The 17,273-nt window shown below is 36.0% G+C and overlaps 1 protein-coding gene across 1 annotated transcript; it reads left to right on the top strand.

Annotated features, from left to right (window-relative positions):
- The first annotated feature begins 1,443 nt into the window (after window positions 1–1,443).
- Window positions 1,444–6,782, top strand: LOC127620046 (zinc finger protein 706-like). The gene is made up of 3 exons (XM_052093124.1): window positions 1,444–1,658; window positions 2,317–2,452; window positions 5,925–6,782. The coding sequence occupies exons 2-3, from the start codon at window positions 2,318–2,320 to the stop codon at window positions 6,018–6,020; spliced, it is 231 nt and encodes a 76-aa protein (XP_051949084.1). The 5' UTR covers window positions 1,444–1,658; window position 2,317; the 3' UTR covers window positions 6,021–6,782.
- Window positions 6,783–17,273: the final 10,491 nt, after the last annotated feature.

Below are 17,273 nucleotides of genomic sequence, written 5' to 3'. Positions count from 1 at the left end.
TTTACTCCTGTGATGCCAAGCTGAATTTTCAGCCTCATTACTTTTGAACGGCAGTTTATATACGAGTATGCTTAAGTTGTTTTAAAGCTGAATATATTGTGTATATGAATAAGTATTGTAAGAATTATACATTAGATATATAATATTTATAATACATAAATAATTATATTACTATATATAGAATTGTAAGAATTGTAAACAATAAGCTTCATTTCACTAAATTTTACATTTACGTAACTGCTGCTAATAGTTAATAGTTCATTGACCCATTGTGCGGTGCGAGCTGGAAATCACCTGTCACCAGCCTGTCTCTGTACTATCTGAAAAGTCATAAATATGACATTAGTTACCATGAGATTAGTGAAAACAATGAACATGAGGTAACATAAAAAGGCAACAGAAACCCTAGCCTGAAATAAGTTGAGGCAAATAACGGTAAGCGAACACTAATCCTCAAATATTAGCTGATTTGATCTTTAAAAAACAACATCGTTGTAACAACATACTCATGCTACATACATATGTCGGTGTGTTACATAAATATATAAAATAAATGCATTTATTGACTACTAATTACCATAAATCGCAGTTCTGTCACTCTACTCTAACAGTTTGGAATGACCGCAAAAGCACTTCCTGGAACTATCTGAAGTCTACGTGAATCACGTGACGATCAAGCATTTAGAACTTCCGTTGTCGCAACTCTCCTTTGGCTCTGGTGTGTCCTGAAACGTGTGTGGCGCTGCGGGGCTGCAGCTGAATATGTCTCACAGGATCCAGCATGAACTGGTGGGAAGTGGTTGCGTTTCCTCTCATGGCCATATGAGGGCTGCAGACACCTTTTGATAGCTGTCCAGATTGTAAATTAAACAAAACAGTGTTTATTGTTCGCAAAATAGAAAATTTGGAGGGGGAAAGAAAATGTCTATTTTTCCTCCCCCGCTATAATCCTCCCATTCGATAAAGAAAATCTTCATTTTTCTCCAAATGTCGTGAATTTACGCACTGTTTGTTGTTAAACCAGATATTCTATTATTGTCTAATATAACAACCTCCGCGCTTTTACCATAGTGTAACATGTAGCGTGTTACGACAGTAAGTCACCCTTTGCGGATACAATGCAAATGAACGGAGAGAGCCGTAAACGGACCTCTACCTGTCGCAAAATTGTCCATGACTTCTCTTATAAAACAGCAATTTTATTGTAGTAAAGCTCCACACGTAGTTCACGCCAAAAGGATTGTTTGGTGTAAAACATGTTGAATATTAGCGGACAGGTGGTCAGTTCATTAAGCGATGAGCTGTTTTCTCACAAAAGCAGATTATTCAGCAAACTGAAGCATTTCCTCCATAGACGTCCATTAAAAACGACATCTTGTCTCCTCGCCAGTGTCCCGCCCATATAGTGTCTATCTACGGGACCGCCGCATTCTGCTATTTTTAATGCTTAGCTTGTAGGTTCCCTTAGTAAAAGGGTTCTGGTTAAACTCACTTTAAATACAAGTACATTATATGTGGCTCTCTAGCGCTCAGTAATATGTTATGGTCAGTGCGGGAACTACATGTGAGTCGCTCTTGAAAGAGCACAGCTGTCATTAGCGTGCTGTAGTACAGTCAAAAAAGCTCTTATCTACCTATTGAACGCATCTGTTCGCCAGGTAAGCTCATAATGTGTGGTTATAGATCGATAAAATCTATACATTTGTTTCTCATACGTCAGTGGTATGCATTTCACTCATTTAACATCTGGTTTTGTTAGTCTTTAGCATGCTAACTGGCTAACCTTATGGTGTTATTAACTAAGCGCTCCAAATTTACTGACTGATCTACTAAATCTAACAAGTTAGACGTGTCTTTACATTTAGATGTCAGTTTCAGCCTGTGAACTGGCATTTAAACCATCTGGACCATCGATTTTTATAGGTAAGATGAGAAATGCTGCTAGCTATCGAGCTTTAATGTCCTTTTGACAGCTAGCTAGTACACAACTAGTTAAGCTATACATTCGCTTCATTACTGTGAATTGATATATTGCTGTTGTGTCAAGTGGCATAGGCTAAAATACTTCTTTTTGTTTCCTGAAGTAGCTGTTAATGTCTTAATATTAGATAAGGAGAGACACTTAATCTATAGCCATATGGAGAGACACTTTGGCATCTCTGTGATTTCTTCTGTATCAAGCAAAACATCAGTTGCCTTTATAATTCTGTGTAATGTTTGTTCTTAATAGGCAGACATGCAAATGCGTTCACTTTGTCTTGATGACTCCTAGCATGTCATTCTTTTGTTAACGTCAGTTTGTTTCCAATCCAACAGCATGGCTCGTGGACACCAGAAAATTCAGTCTCAGCAAAAAAATGCCAAGAAGCAGGCAGAGATCAAGAAATCCAAAAGCCATGACCAGAAGACAGCAGCAAAAGCGGCACTGGTGTTCACATGTGCCGTCTGCAGGGTCAGTTGAAATTATAGCACATTATTTTTCCCCAACACATCATCCTCAGGCCTTTGAGTTTCAATTTGCGAACATGAAACCGGTTTTCACATTTTAATGCTTTTTGAACTTCAGTTTTGACTCAACACATCCAAATAGAACCCATAGTTCTTGATGTGTAAAGCTGTGCTGATTTTACATATGGGTGTGTTTCACGAATGGGTGAATGTGTTTTATTCTCAAGCTGAAACTTGTTTCTGACAGTCTGAGTTATTCCACAGTAGGTACTGTAGCAAATAGACTTGTTACTACACCTTCCACCAATTAACCGTAACTGAGAATCACTTATGAGACAGGTCAAAGAAATGCCTTAAGTCAACATGAAATTGCATTTGCAGACACATTTTGCCTCAATTTGATGATCTCTCATTATTTCTAAATAGGTTATTCAACAAGAAAAAATGGGCGGCAGGACTTTAAAGGATTAGTTCACACATGAATGAAAATTCTCTCATGATTTGCTCACCTTTAAGCCATCCGAGATGTGTATGACTTTCCTTCAGCAGAACTGAAGTGAAGATTTTTAGAAGCACATTTCAGCTCTGTTGTTCATACAATGAAAGTAAATGGGTGCCATCAGACTGCTGGCTATTTAATGGTCCAAAAGTCATATTTAGGCAGCATAAGAGTAATCCACACGACTCCAGTCGATCAATGAATGTCTTCTGAAGCAAACCTATAGGTTTGTGTAAAAAAGAAATCCATAATTTAAACATAATTAACTTTAAAAAATTGCTTCCTGTGATGCATCCGTGACGTAAGCGCAATGGCGCATTCACGCAAGAAGTTGGAAGCACATGCTTTGTATACAACAGAGGAACGAACATGGTGCTAGAGTTGGGTCATTTCAAACATCAATCCAGCACTGGTCAGAAGTAACAATTTAAAGTTACACATTTTTAATTATCGATTTGTTACACCAACCTATCAGTTTGCTTCAGAAGACATTAATTGATTGACTGGAGTCGTGTGGATTACTTTAATGCTGCCTGAATATGACATTTGGTCCATCAAATAGCCAGCAGTCTGATGGCAAACAGAGCTGAAATGTGCTTATAAATATCTTCACTTCAGTTCTGCTGAAGAAGGAAAGACATACACATCAGAAGATGGTTTAAAGATGAGTAAATCATGAGAATTTACATTTTTAATCCATAATTTTATCCACCTTTTATCTAAATTCTTGCATCATGTTTTTTAAGTTAATTCAACTTCTGGTCATTTTATGCCAGCATAACTAGTAAACCTATCTATATATATATATATATAAGTGCTGTCGATTTAACACGTTAATTCAGTGCAATTAATTTGACAAAAAATAACGCGTTAAATGTATGCAATTAATCGCACCATAATAAGGAAGATTCCTGAGAAATGCAAGCTTTAAGTGCCACCTGTTTACTCCAGAGGGCAGTAAGTGAAACTTCAGCTGTATGAGCAACACACAGTTTATACAGTGAAGAAAACACTTCAGTAGGCAGAACATTCTTGCGGTCAAAACACTTGGAGTGCAAATATATATATATATATATATATTTTTTTTTTAATATTTAAAGATAACTATGTATAATTATATATTGATATAAATATTTATAATCATATATTGAATTATTATTATATGAGGGGCTTTCTCAGCAAATATTTGTATATACGATTAATCACGATTAATTAATTGGGACAACATGTAATTAATTCGATTAAAAATTGTAATGGATTGACAGCCCTAATAAATATATATCATAAAAAAATATTCCAATAATTAAAATGCATTACATTCTTGTAGCAGAAGAGTTAATCATTAATAAGACAATACAAAAAGCGGCTTTAGAATACAATGTATTGTTTACTACCATATTATTGATCATACGTGTGTGTGTGTGTGTGTGTGTGTGTGTGTGTGTGTGTGTGTGTGTGTGTGTATATATATATATATATATATATATATTACACACATAGGCCTCCTCATCCAAACTAAAATTATTTACTGCAGTCACTAACTGGTGACTTCTGTAGATGCATATTAAATCGATTGGGGTGAATCTATAAGACTTTTTATTAATAATTATTTCATCATCATTCAAGTTTATCTTAATCCAAAACTCATAGGACCTTCCATGATTCCACATATGTTTCTTTTTATGGAAAAAACGTGCAATTAAAGCAAATGATGACTGAGTTTAATCTACCTAACATCTCCTTTTGTACTCCATTGAATTATTAACTGTGAAAGTTGTAGTTGAAGGTTTCTAAACGTGTTTAGGCTTTAGTTTTTCATAATAAAAACTGTTTATTTTTTAGGAAGACTATCTGTGTTCGCCTAACCACAGTAATGCGGAGCCAACCGTGGTGTTACCTGTGCTTATGGCCTTATTATTAAAAATGCTACTGTTTAAAAAAAAAAAAGTGAAGAACAATGGTGAACTTTCATTAAGGCAATTACACTTTAGAATGGTTAAAAAGGGTTCAAATATGGACTTCAATGGACAAATTATTGGCAAAGTTTTACTCCTGTTCTAACTGGCCATGTTTGCATTCAGATAAAGGTGACTTAAATCATTAGGCCTGTGTCCTGCTGAACTCATCATTCTTGTTCAAATAAAATGTCTAAAACAAATGCATGAGTTTAGAGTCTCCAGTTAGTTTTTGCACTTTGGTGGGCCCAGGGATTTTGGCTAGTTAAGATATTGAGGAGCTTGTGACTTTGGAATGCCACAGTGACCTGTGAGCCAAAAAGTTAACGCCCATCCAATCCATCCCATCCGTCTGTCCGTCCATCCATATTTACTTAAAATATATATATATGTAGCATTTTTGCATCATGATGTTTTCCTAAATGAACTTATGTCAGTATAACTAGAAAATCTTTGTTAAATATATTCAATTGTATCAGTTGATTAAACTTATGTGTATATATATATATGTACTCCATATATGTTAAAATGTTTCGTACAATTCCAGCTATATGTATATAATATAAATATTAGTTAATGTGATAAAAAATAAATTACACATACTATCATTAGGATTTTGGTCATACCGTCCAACCCTAATTCTTCAGCAATTGATTGAAATGTGAAAATGGCACCAGACTTGAATGAGAGTCAGCTTAAATAATGTGTGAATGGTTATTTAGCTATTTGTTAACATACAATAGTCTGTGTGGCCTACGTGATGTTAATGGTAAAGTGAAGTCATTTCAGAGGCATAGCAGATTATTACATTTTAAAGAAAGTTTACAAAACGTTTCTTTGAAATAACGGGCACTGATAAATTGTGCACAATAATACTAGGAACATGTATTAAGAAAGGAAATGGGGTGAATTTTAGTTTCATTTTGATTTTAAATGATCAATCAAATATAATTTCAGTGCCTTCAGCTAACCATATACCATTTTATTAAATAGTTTAATGTTTTTTTTGTTTTTTTTTTCAGTCACAAATGCCAGATCCTAAAACCTTCAAGCAACATTTTGAGAGCAAACACCCCAAGAGCCCCCTTCCTCCTGAGCTGGAGGGCGTGGAGGCATGAATTACCTTGAGACCTGAGGTTGACTGTATAAAACTTTAGAATAAGAGTCCTGGTCTCAAGTTTTATCCATCAGGATATGATCAGCACCCTTAATGAAGTTTCATACATACAACCTGCCTTTCACCTCAGCCATGAATCCTGTTGATCTAAGATTGGTAATGATTCGCTTCCCTCTCGCGACACTGTTTCAGAGCGCTTGCCTTGGCTAAGATCAGATCAGTGTATTACCTCAACCTGCACTCATACACGCTTTTTGTCATCATCTTACTGGTAACATTTAAAGGATTGAGATCGAACACTACCAGTAATTAAGGCAATTTCTTTAATTGATCAAGGATAACATAAATGTGGTGGACATTGACATATTTGTCATTCTCTTTGCTTGTTAGATAAGTAATATAGACAAGTGTACAGTAAACTGAAATGGGGCAGTTTCTGCTACTTCACGTTAAGTCAGGGCTAAAACCTTCATTTTGATTTTACTTTAAGTTTCTCATTTACTAACTTTGCTTTCCACTGAAAATGTATTTTAGTTCTTAATTCTACGTTATACGTTATAAAAATTGGAATCTACTGTTTCTCTGAAACCACTGGATATCCCCGAGGTTACTGTTTTTAATTTAATGTTGCTGCAGAAAAACTTATTTCTCTCTGGAATTCTCAAAGACAATATAACCTCAATGTTTGATATTCCTTCTCAGTCCACCTGGTTTCCACACCAATGTAATATATCTCTTTAATAAAATTTTACTTTGTTTAAAATATTGTGCAATGTCTCTTCAATATAGCTAGAAATATCACCATATGATTATTGTGCTAGACTGGTATTGGTCTATTTCTTTGCATCCATAGTAGGCCCAAAGCTCTTGCTCTAAATGTACGTTCATTGTTTGAATGCAAGAAGAAGTGGCATACTAGCAGCAAAAAAAGTGTTTCTAGGACAGTTAATATGCATCATTTCCCTGGCAACTAAACAGCAGACCATTTATCATGGCAGATGCAAATTGAATCATAACTCTCTCTTTTTTTTTTTTTTTTTTTCTTTTTTTTTTTTGACCTAGTTGAAGCATTTATGCCAAGAGCCAGTTTGAAGATGGTTTACAGCAGCAATTTTTCTAGACCATATGTTCAAGTCCCATTAAATGAATAAATGCAGAATTACACTCTGTGTCCTTGAATTTTGTAGATTTAAACCAAGGTTTGTCTTGGTAGTAAGTGGTATTATAATTTGTTATTATGAATTGAGGTTGAAAATACTTTTCTGAAAAAGTACTGTTGAGATTAGCACAAACTCCCTCCACAGTATCTGTAACGCAACTAAAAGTTCTGTCTAGAAAAGTGCTACAGTTAAGAATTAATTTAAGTGCTTTAACAAAAGCTCTGGAATGCCTTGCCCTATAGACTCCTATTGTAAGTTCAGGTTGAACAGAATTTCTGTGGTTATCAACATTATGACATAAATGCTGTAAACGGAGCTTAACTTGTATTGATCCATTCAAGCTAAGCTCTATCAACAGCATTTTTGGCATAATGTTGATTGGCAAAAAAATATTTTCTCCTTTTAAAAAAACAAAAAGAAGCGAAAATCACTGTTACAGTAAGACACTTTCAAAGGAAGTAAATGGGGCCAGTGCATAAACATTAAAGTACAAACTGCTTCTCAATTAGCCACAAGACAAACATTATACATGTTAACTTGATTTTAGTGTGATAAAATCACTTACTAACCTTATCAGTTTAAAGTTATATATCCAATATTACAACTCTGTTTTCATGACAACACAACATTGGCAAAGAAATTTTATTGCACTAAAATCATGTAGATCAGATATTTTATGACACTATAGTTTTGTTAACACCTATAATATTTCATCTTGTGTCTATACTTTTGAAACAGTGTGGATTTTAATGCTCATGGACTGGCCCCGTTCACTTCCATTGTAAATGCCTTACTGTAACCATGATTTATAAATGAACAAAGTACGAGTCTAAACTATTTTCTTTAGGAATCAACATTTATGCTATCAATTCTGCACAGTAAACCATAAGTTAACAGAAGTTAAAAACATTTTGGCAATCAGTTATATACATTTTTGAAGGTAACCACCCATGTTTAAAGGTGCACCAAGTAGCTTTTGCATTTCTATTTCTTGGACCTACAGTGACACCTAGTGGCTTGGATGCAGTATCATATAAAAATAAATATTTTTCACTGTCAGTTGATGATTAATCAATGAGTGAAAGTGTCAAATAACAGGATGGATACTGAGATTAAGCGAGTAGTATTTTGCTGGTCATGTGATAGTAACATGGCAGCCCCCATGTGTGGACTCCATGTAGAATAAAACAGCTTTTATAAGGTTACTATATGACTGGAGTCTTCATTTTAATGTGAGTGGTCATGATTTCCTACATACATTGCAAAATTACTATTCATGTCTTTAAGGAGTTAAACTTTTTTAATGAGGAAAAAATTACTGAGGCGCCTTTAATTTGATTTTTTATTACATGCGTGTCAATTGCTCTTAACTTGAAATTAATTAAATTGAAATTAAGCTAACTCATATATTTTAATGGTACTTGGCTTCAAATTGAGCTCTTTTACTGAACTTAAAATGACCATGTAAGCTCAGATTAAATGCTTCAAGAAAAGGGGACCTAACAAGCTAGTACAGTGAATGCTGAATGCACATATTGATTCAAGCGGGTTCTACTAGTTCCCTGTGAAATGTATTCAAAAACAGCTAATTATTTATGTTCTCTGAAGGTTACACAAATAATTTTGTTTCAAATAACTTCCATAGGAGAACACAAGCATTAAATGTTGTGTTTTCCTCATTCTGGTAACAATGATTTTAACAACCATCAGGCTTGTTTGTGTAATACTCTTACAGTCCAAAAGAGCCTATCCCTATTCGTCCCACTTATCTCCAGAGGAGAATGCAGGTAGTCACTCATTAATGTGGATGAACAGGAAGTTGCCCCACAGGTTGAGACGAGTCAGGGCTGGTCACCTCAGGACACGCCCTTCTGCTGGGTAGATTGGCTAGTCTGGATGTGGGACTAGGTGTAGTACAGCAGATCCCCCATCACAGGAAATTATGATGTGACTCATAATCACCCTAAATGGTTTGTCAGTTTTTATGAGCCATACAGAACTACTTATTATAACCAATTGTCATTGGATTAACCTGGTTAGGATGTAAACCCAGATAAATCTCTTTTCTGTGTCATGACTCAAAGGTTTTCATTGCTGAACATCTATAGGTAGGTGTGGCTCTGGGTGGGGTAAAAATCCCTCATTTCTCAAAATCTACATTTGAGAAAGTTTGTTGTGTTGAGCTACAATCATTTTTGGTTAGTGACATTATAACAATTACACAAATTATTGAAATTAATTCATGCCATCAGGATTTAGATCTCACAGTGTTGGTGTGACTGTTCCCATTAACTGGGTTGCCACGTCACATCTTAACACTGTTCCAAAGAGAAAATGTGACCGTATTAAAAAATAGAACAAGTTTTGGATGGGAGATAATTGAGATTCTGCTTTTATTAGTCTCTCTTTCGTCTGCTCCAGTTTAGGGGCTGAGCAGATCTGAGTTGTGGCAAAGCCTGAAGCTGATCAGACAATATTTGTAATATGGCATTGTCTTGCACTGAGAAAACAGAATTAGAGCAAAGCAAAAAAATATTAATCTATATAAATATATTTTAAATAATGTATTTATTTCCATGCCGTTTCCAGGCCTAGAAATAAAATAAAAATTAGATTATAAAAATATAATATATAAAAATAATATAAAATTCCTAATTTTCCACAACCATGGAAACCTATGTAGTAATTCATTCAAAATTACATAAAGCAAATACATCAGTGGGGACTGCGTAGTTGGTCAGGAATTGAAGGGAAAGTGGATGCTGCCATGTACACCTAAATTCTTTATTAATAATTTTTTATTGATTCCAATCATAAAACATACTAACACAACATAAAATACAGAATCAATTATTCACATTAAACCCCTCTCCCCGAACACCACCCCCCCTCCCCCCACACAAATACACACTACAGTGGTCACTGACAACTATAACAAAATATAAATAAATAAAAACAGAAAAAATATATACTTTCAAACAACATCAATAATACACATACCCAACTAAACTACAAATCTCTCTCCACAGACCTTCCCCGAGAGTCCTCCAAAAAAGGAGGAAAAGGAGTCACTTACTGACAAACAAATCCCATTTCCCCAGCCTTCTAATAATCACCTCCTCAAACGCCGCCATCCCTCCCGTCTCCCCGCACCACTCCCTAATGACTCTTCTGCCAATCATGACTCTGGTTTGGACCCAACATTTTATATATCTAACCCCAAAATGAATAACCATCCCATCACCTAGGATACAGAGTCTGGGGCAAAATGAATCAAGACTTGATGCTTTTTAGAATCCTAGCCCACATTCCCTCTTTCATTACCAAGTTTAAATCTTTATCCCATAGTCTCTTGAGAGAAGTTAAAGCTCTGTCCCCCAGACTCTGAATTAACAAGGAGCAATACCAATGCCTCATGACCTTTTCCAAAAGCAGTAATCACCATTCCCAAAGTATCTGCTGCTTTATGGAGGTGTATACTACTCCTGAAAATAGTATAAAACACTTGGTGCATCTGTAAATACCTAAAGAACTGAGATCTGGGAATCCTAAAATGTTGAGACCAAATGCATAATAATAAAACTAAATCTTAGGTAGGCATAACCCACCATTGTCAATCGGCCTGTGTAACTTGTTGAAATGTAATTTAGGACTTTTAACATTCCAAATGAAGGTCTTCACTATGCTATCAAATTGCTTGAAATAAGAGAGGGGGAAATCTACAGGGAGAGATTGTAGCAGGTAGTTAAAATTTGGAATACAATTCATTTAATAATAATAATAATATTAGTAGTATTATTAATAATAAGATTAATTATTAATAATAATATTATGTGGAGCGGAGGGGGGCGGGGCCAGTCGGAATATCGCGCGCCCGGTCCCCAATCGGCCAGATGAGACACACGATGGATAAAGGCGGCCAGTGACGATGGTACGAGAGAGAGAGAATTACGGGCATGTCCGTCATGTGTGCGTTTATGTGTTTGTGCTTTTGGTTTAAGTTTGCATTAAATTATGATTTATGTTGACAAGCCGGTTCTCGCCTCCTCCTTGCCCATCCTTTAACTGTGTTATATATTAATATTAGTTATTAATAATAATATTAATAATAATAACATTAACCTTCCCAATCATAGATAAATGTAATGAAGCCCACCTGCCCACATCATTTGAAAACCTTTTTTATAAAAGGGTCAAAATGAACTCTTAACTAAATCACATATCATTATTTAGTCCACTGGAAGGCACCCAGTTGAAAAGCCATTACTGGACAGTATGCTGTCAGAGCCAAAGCTTTGGAATTAGACCAATTGTCTCTGTATCATGAGAACTTATAAAATAATTAATAAATTCTGTGGAGGCAAGGCATAGATCTAGTGGGGTCAGAGACGAATAACAAAATATCATCTGCGTACAGCAAAAGCTTATGCACCACACCTCCTGCCACGAGCCCTGGAAAATAATCCTCCTTTCTTATCGTAGCTGCTAATGGTTCCAGGGCAAGACAGAACAATAATGAGGAAAGAGGGCAACCCTGCCAGGTGCCCCTATCCAGAGTAAAATAATCTGAAATTAATCAATTTGTTTGTACTGCCACTATCAGGTGTCTATAAAGTAACTTAATCCATTCAATAAAAGTATTTCCGATCCCGTATATTTCCAAAATCGTAAAAAAATAATCCCATTCTACCATATCAAACGCCTTTTCGACATCAAGTGAGATGGCAGCGACCGGAGTCTGATCATTCGCTACTGACCACATTATATTGATGAAATGCCTAATGTTATCAGAAGAGCTACGGCCCCGAATAAACCCCACCTGATCTATATGTATAAGAGATGTCATAACTTTACTTAATTGGTCAGCCAAATTTTTTGACAACATTTTTACATAAAGCTGGATCAGGGAAATTTGACAGTAACTCTTACACTTGCTGGGATCTTTATAGTTTTTAAGAATCAAACTGATCCGTGCTTGTGTCATGGTTGGCAGAAGCTTTCCATTCTTTATTGATTCCGTTTAAACTTCTAACAAAAGTGGTGCCAGTTCTGTAGCATAAGATCTAAAAAAATCAGCAGCAAAGCCATCTGGCCCCGGAGCCTTGCTTGTAGGTTAGGCCTTAATTATCTCATCAAACTCCTCTGAGATTAAGTTTATCTCAGAATCAAGGTAATTTTTTTGCTCAGTCGTGAGTTTAGTGAGATTTAATGGTTCTAAAAAGTTTGTAATATCTTCATCAGTAGACGAAGACGTGGACCTATAAAGATTAAGAAAGAGTTATTTAAAACCATTATTAATATCAATGGCCGAGCTAAATATTTCACCACCAGCAGATTTCACTGAGGGGGAATGGAAGAAAAAGACTCTCTCTGTTTTATATATATAGCCAGAAACTTCCCTGCTTTGTCCCCCAACTACAAGTATGACTGTCTTGCCCTGAACAGCCCAAAGCTCTTCCTTCCGTAACAAAGTAGTATTATATCTGTATTTAAGTCAGGTAAATTCTCTGTGGCCATCAGACGACAGTCAGCGCTTCAGCTCTGCCTCTGCATTTTAATATTGCCTTCCAACTTCACAAGCTCTCGTGGTTTGGATTTTTTTGATGAATGAAGCATACTGTACGATCCACCCCCTAAGAACCAGGCACTTAAGTGCTTCCCAAGCCACACCCACAGAGGATACTGAGGACCAGTTGGTCTACATATAAACATTTATTTCAGCCTTTAACATTTGTTGGAATTTAGGATTTTGCAAAAGGGATACATTAAAGTGTCAACTATATAATTTATTTTTCTCCAGATTTTGCTACACCTTTAAACTCACCAGGGTGTGATCTGAGACTAAAATATTTCCAATTGAGCAATCCACAACAGATAAAATGAGGGACTTAGACATAAAAGAAAAATCTATTCTAGAATAAATCTTATGGACTGATGAAAATTATTTATAGTCCCTACCAGATGGGTTCAAAAGTCTCCAGATATCTGTGAGACCAAGATTGTATACATTCTGTGAAGCACCAATGTTGCTCTAGGGGGCTTACACACTTTTGCTTCACTATGATCAAGGACTGAGTCCATCAATAGATTAAAGTCTCCACCCAATATTATATCATGAGGGTTGCCAGCAACTTGCAACATCCCTTCGAGATCAGTAAAAAAGCCCTGATCATCAATTTTCATTGCATAAATATTAGCCACAATAAGCCTTTGCCCCTGAATTTCTGCTAAAACAATAATGAATCTTCCTAATTTATCTTTCATCTGTTTGAGACATTTTAATTGTAGATGTTTAAATATCAGTGTAATGACTCCCCTGCTCTTACTTGAGCCAGCACTAAAGAAAACATGTCCATCCCATATCTTCCCAAATGTTTCAGCTTCCTGTGGGGAAAGATGCGTTTCTTGAAGAAACAAAATATCATATTTCTTACATTTAAGAAAATAAATAACTTTCTTCATTTCATGGGGTGCCCCAACCCATTCACATTCAATGTGGAGAGAGAGACAATCCACCCATATTAACATTTGACATTTTTTACATATTACAAAAAATAGATTGTGTGTCAAAATACAATTATAAAGACCACATTCCAACATTAGTGCAACAATCAAACTCTGAACTTCACCCCGAACCAAACAAACATAAAAAATAAAATGTGCACAGTAACCCCACGCAAGACAGTGGCAATCGGCCTCCATCCTTCTAACCTCAAACAGTCCACGTACGCCTATGAGAGCCCCCTCGACAACTTTGCCATCGGATTGCTCAAGTCCGGTGCTTCTGTACAAATTTTGTGAAACAGAATTCCTCAACAGAAAATATTCCACAGAACAAACTCCAACCAATAGTAGGCATAAGCACAAAGAATATGCAGATTCTTCCACAAACTGTCCCAAAGGAGTGTTACTACACAAAACATACTCCAGTCGCTAGGCAGAACCAGCTCAAAAAGAAGGCACCCAGTTTCCTCTGATAGTCAAATGAATGTTCAGTGGGTCAGGTCCACTCGGCTGCATAGACAGTGTCACACAATAACTTACTCATTCCATTGACTTAATGAAGGACATCACTTGCTGTGGGCATCTAAATATTTTGCGGCCATCCTTAGTTTCTATTCTCAGTTTGGCCGGGAACATCATTGCAAAAGCAACCTTCCGTTGATGTTAGAGTTTCTTGCATTCCTTGAATCGATCACGTTTCTCTCTAGTCAAATTTGCAAAGTCTGGGAACAAGAAAATACTGTGGTTCTTCCAAGAAAGATCTTGTGTAACACGAGATCTTTATCGGATGATCTCAGAAATTTGGCCAGAATTGATCGGGGCCTGTCTCCCTCAGCAGATCTCCAAGTTGGAACTCTGAGAGCTCATTCAATTTCCAGCATATGGCCTGTTATGTCGAGCAGACTCGGGAAGACCTTGTCTATGAATTTCACCATATCTCTGCCTTCTTCGTTCTCAGGAATTTCAACAATACCGACGTTGTTTCGCCGGCTACGATTCTTCCAACTTTTCCCAAACATGTTCCAAGTCTGTCTTGGTCGCTAGTGGATTAGCAGCTAATACCCTCTCTGATGACTCCATATAATTTATCTGTTTCTCGATGTCTGACACTGTAATGTTGTAACCACCTCAGAGAATTTCGTGTCCATGGTGATCGATCGACGTATTACAGCAAGATCCTACTAGTCAGCAACAACCTTCGCCAGTATTGCCAACATACTCTACAGTTGATGCTGAATCACTCCCGCCGCACAGTCCAAACTGAATCCCTGGTCTGCGGCTGTGTCTGTGGTATCAGCTTGAGCACGTAAGTGTCTTTTAATGTCTCCAGAGCCCAGGATTTTGAATTCTTTGACATATTGTCTTCATAGAAGAGTTATGGAACAGGGTGTATCGAATCTCACCGGTTTATGACAAAAAATGTATTTAAAACTAGCAAAGTGCTCAGAGCTTGCCGTTCACATGTCCAAACCTTGCATGGCACCACGCCACCATATACTTAAATCCTTAAGGAAAATCTGTGACCCTCTGTTCGACAACTGAAGATTGACAGGTGCTTCACCTTTCAGCATGACAATGACCCTAAACACACCGCCAAAAAACAATCCAGTGGCTTAAGGATAGGAAGGTAAAAATCCTTGAGAGGCCAGGTCAAATTCCAGACCTAAATCCAGAAGAGAACCTGTAGATGGACTTGAAGACAGCAGTCCCTTGCCCCTCACCCTGCAATTTGACTGAACTTGAACAATTCTGGTAGGAATAATGGTCAAATATTCTCCAATCTAGGTGTGCGAAGCTTGTAGAGATATTTCCAAACAGACTAGTGGATGTCATTAAAGCAAAAGGTAGCTATACAAAGTATTAAATCCAGGGATATGATCACTTTTCAAACCCTGTTATTAAAATTGTTCATCTTTTTTAGGCTGTAAGACAACAAAAAAAGTGACTATTCCAAAGGGGTATGATGATTTTCAAGGCACTGTATGTACTGTAAGTTGTGATATAACCAGTATATTTGGACTGTAGCCCTGTTGTCTGACATCCAAAGGAAATATCTGAATCAACATCCTTATGAAGAAATGAATAAGTGAGAATCCCTGTATCCCTCCATCCTACTATTTCCTTCCTTCTGTTCTTTCAATTGAAAAAATGCTTTCCAAAACAAAATAGACAAAAGCATACGGTCACTAGCACAGTTCAGTACTGACTATAATTAGTAAGTGGACTGCGCTGTCATCAGTGAAGAATTTCCTTTTCACGCCAGCTGAATTCTGTTTCCTCTGGTAAACCAATAATGAAAAAACTCATTATAACCATATCAGTGTTGTATAGAACTTAAAGGAATATTTAGGGTTCAATACAAGTTGAGCTCAATCAGCAACATTTGTGGTATAATGTTGATTACCACAAACATTTATTCCGACTTGTCCCGCATTTCTTTTACAAAACAAAAGCAAAAATCTGGGTTACAGTGTGAGATTTACAATGGGAGTGAATGGGGCCAGTCAGTAAACATTAAAATACTCACTGTTTCAAAAGTATAGCCACAAGACGTAAATAATATGTGTGTTAACATGATTTTAGTGTGATAAAATCACTTAATAATCAGAATGAGCTTTGTAACCAAGTACACTTACATGTACAAGGAATTTGTCTTAGTGGCAGAAACTTCCAGACAGAAATAATAATAAAAAATAGAATAAAATAAGTGAATAGGAATATAAAGTATATAAAAAAATTCACAATCAGACAAAAAAAATATATGTATGGACAAATACTATCTACAGTATATACAAGGGAATGTGCAAGAGAATGTAATGGCACAAGAGGTACGATATGTTAAATAAATATATGACCTTTTCTATATAAAATTAAGCATACGTTTTAGCAAGTTTAACAACTTAGCCATTATGGCATAACTCAAAAACTAAAGTGACGATTTAAACAACTTTGCAGTTCAAATAATCCACAATTTTTAACAGATTAATTAATGAAAGCGCTTTTATAAAATTAGAAGCTTCACATTTCTGGCTTTTAAACTCTTCAAAAATTGGATCCATTCACTTCCATTGTAAGTGCTTCACTATAACTTCCATTTTTGCTTTTTTTTTTTAAGAAAAGGAGGGAGGAGTTTAAATTAATTTTTGTGTGGTAATCAATCTTATGCAACAAATGCTGTTGATTAAGATGAACTTGTATTGAACACAGAATATTCCTTTAAATGTACAGAAACCAATACAAATTAAAATACATTAAAACAACAGTGAGGGGTATCAATTAAAAATAGCAAATAAAATGTATACTCTCTTGTGTTTACACTCTTCTACAGTCCTGAAATAATTTTGTAACTTTATAATAAATAACCATTTAATCTCCTAAATTAAGAAAAAATAAAGAAAAATGTATATATATATATAAAAAAAGAAGGAAATAACAGACTTTAGCCAAAACTGAGCAATAGATTGCAATCATCACGCTCCTGGTTACCCCCTCCGGCTATAGCAGTGCACGTCAATCAAATGTGCGGTTGCCATGGCAGCGGTTGACGTCATGGCCCCTGCCCAGTCCCTGCTGCGGGAGTGTGTGAGTGG

This window comes from Xyrauchen texanus, chromosome 26 (genome assembly GCF_025860055.1).
Source record: "Xyrauchen texanus isolate HMW12.3.18 chromosome 26, RBS_HiC_50CHRs, whole genome shotgun sequence".
Lineage (NCBI taxonomy): Eukaryota > Metazoa > Chordata > Actinopteri > Cypriniformes > Catostomidae > Xyrauchen > Xyrauchen texanus.
Note: the sequence above shows the minus strand (reverse complement) of the source record. Positions and strands in the feature narration are given on the sequence as shown.

What these genes read in the sequence shown, in the direction of transcription:
- LOC127620046 (XM_052093124.1), top strand. Translation starts at nt 2,318, where the DNA reads ATGGCTCGTGGACACCAGAAAATTCAGTCTCAGCAAAAAAATGCCAAG. An exon ending in TCACATGTGCCGTCTGCAGG is followed by an intron (nt 2,453 to 5,924) that starts GTCAGTTGAAAT and finishes TTTTTTTTTCAG; the next exon opens with TCACAAATGCCAGATCCTAA.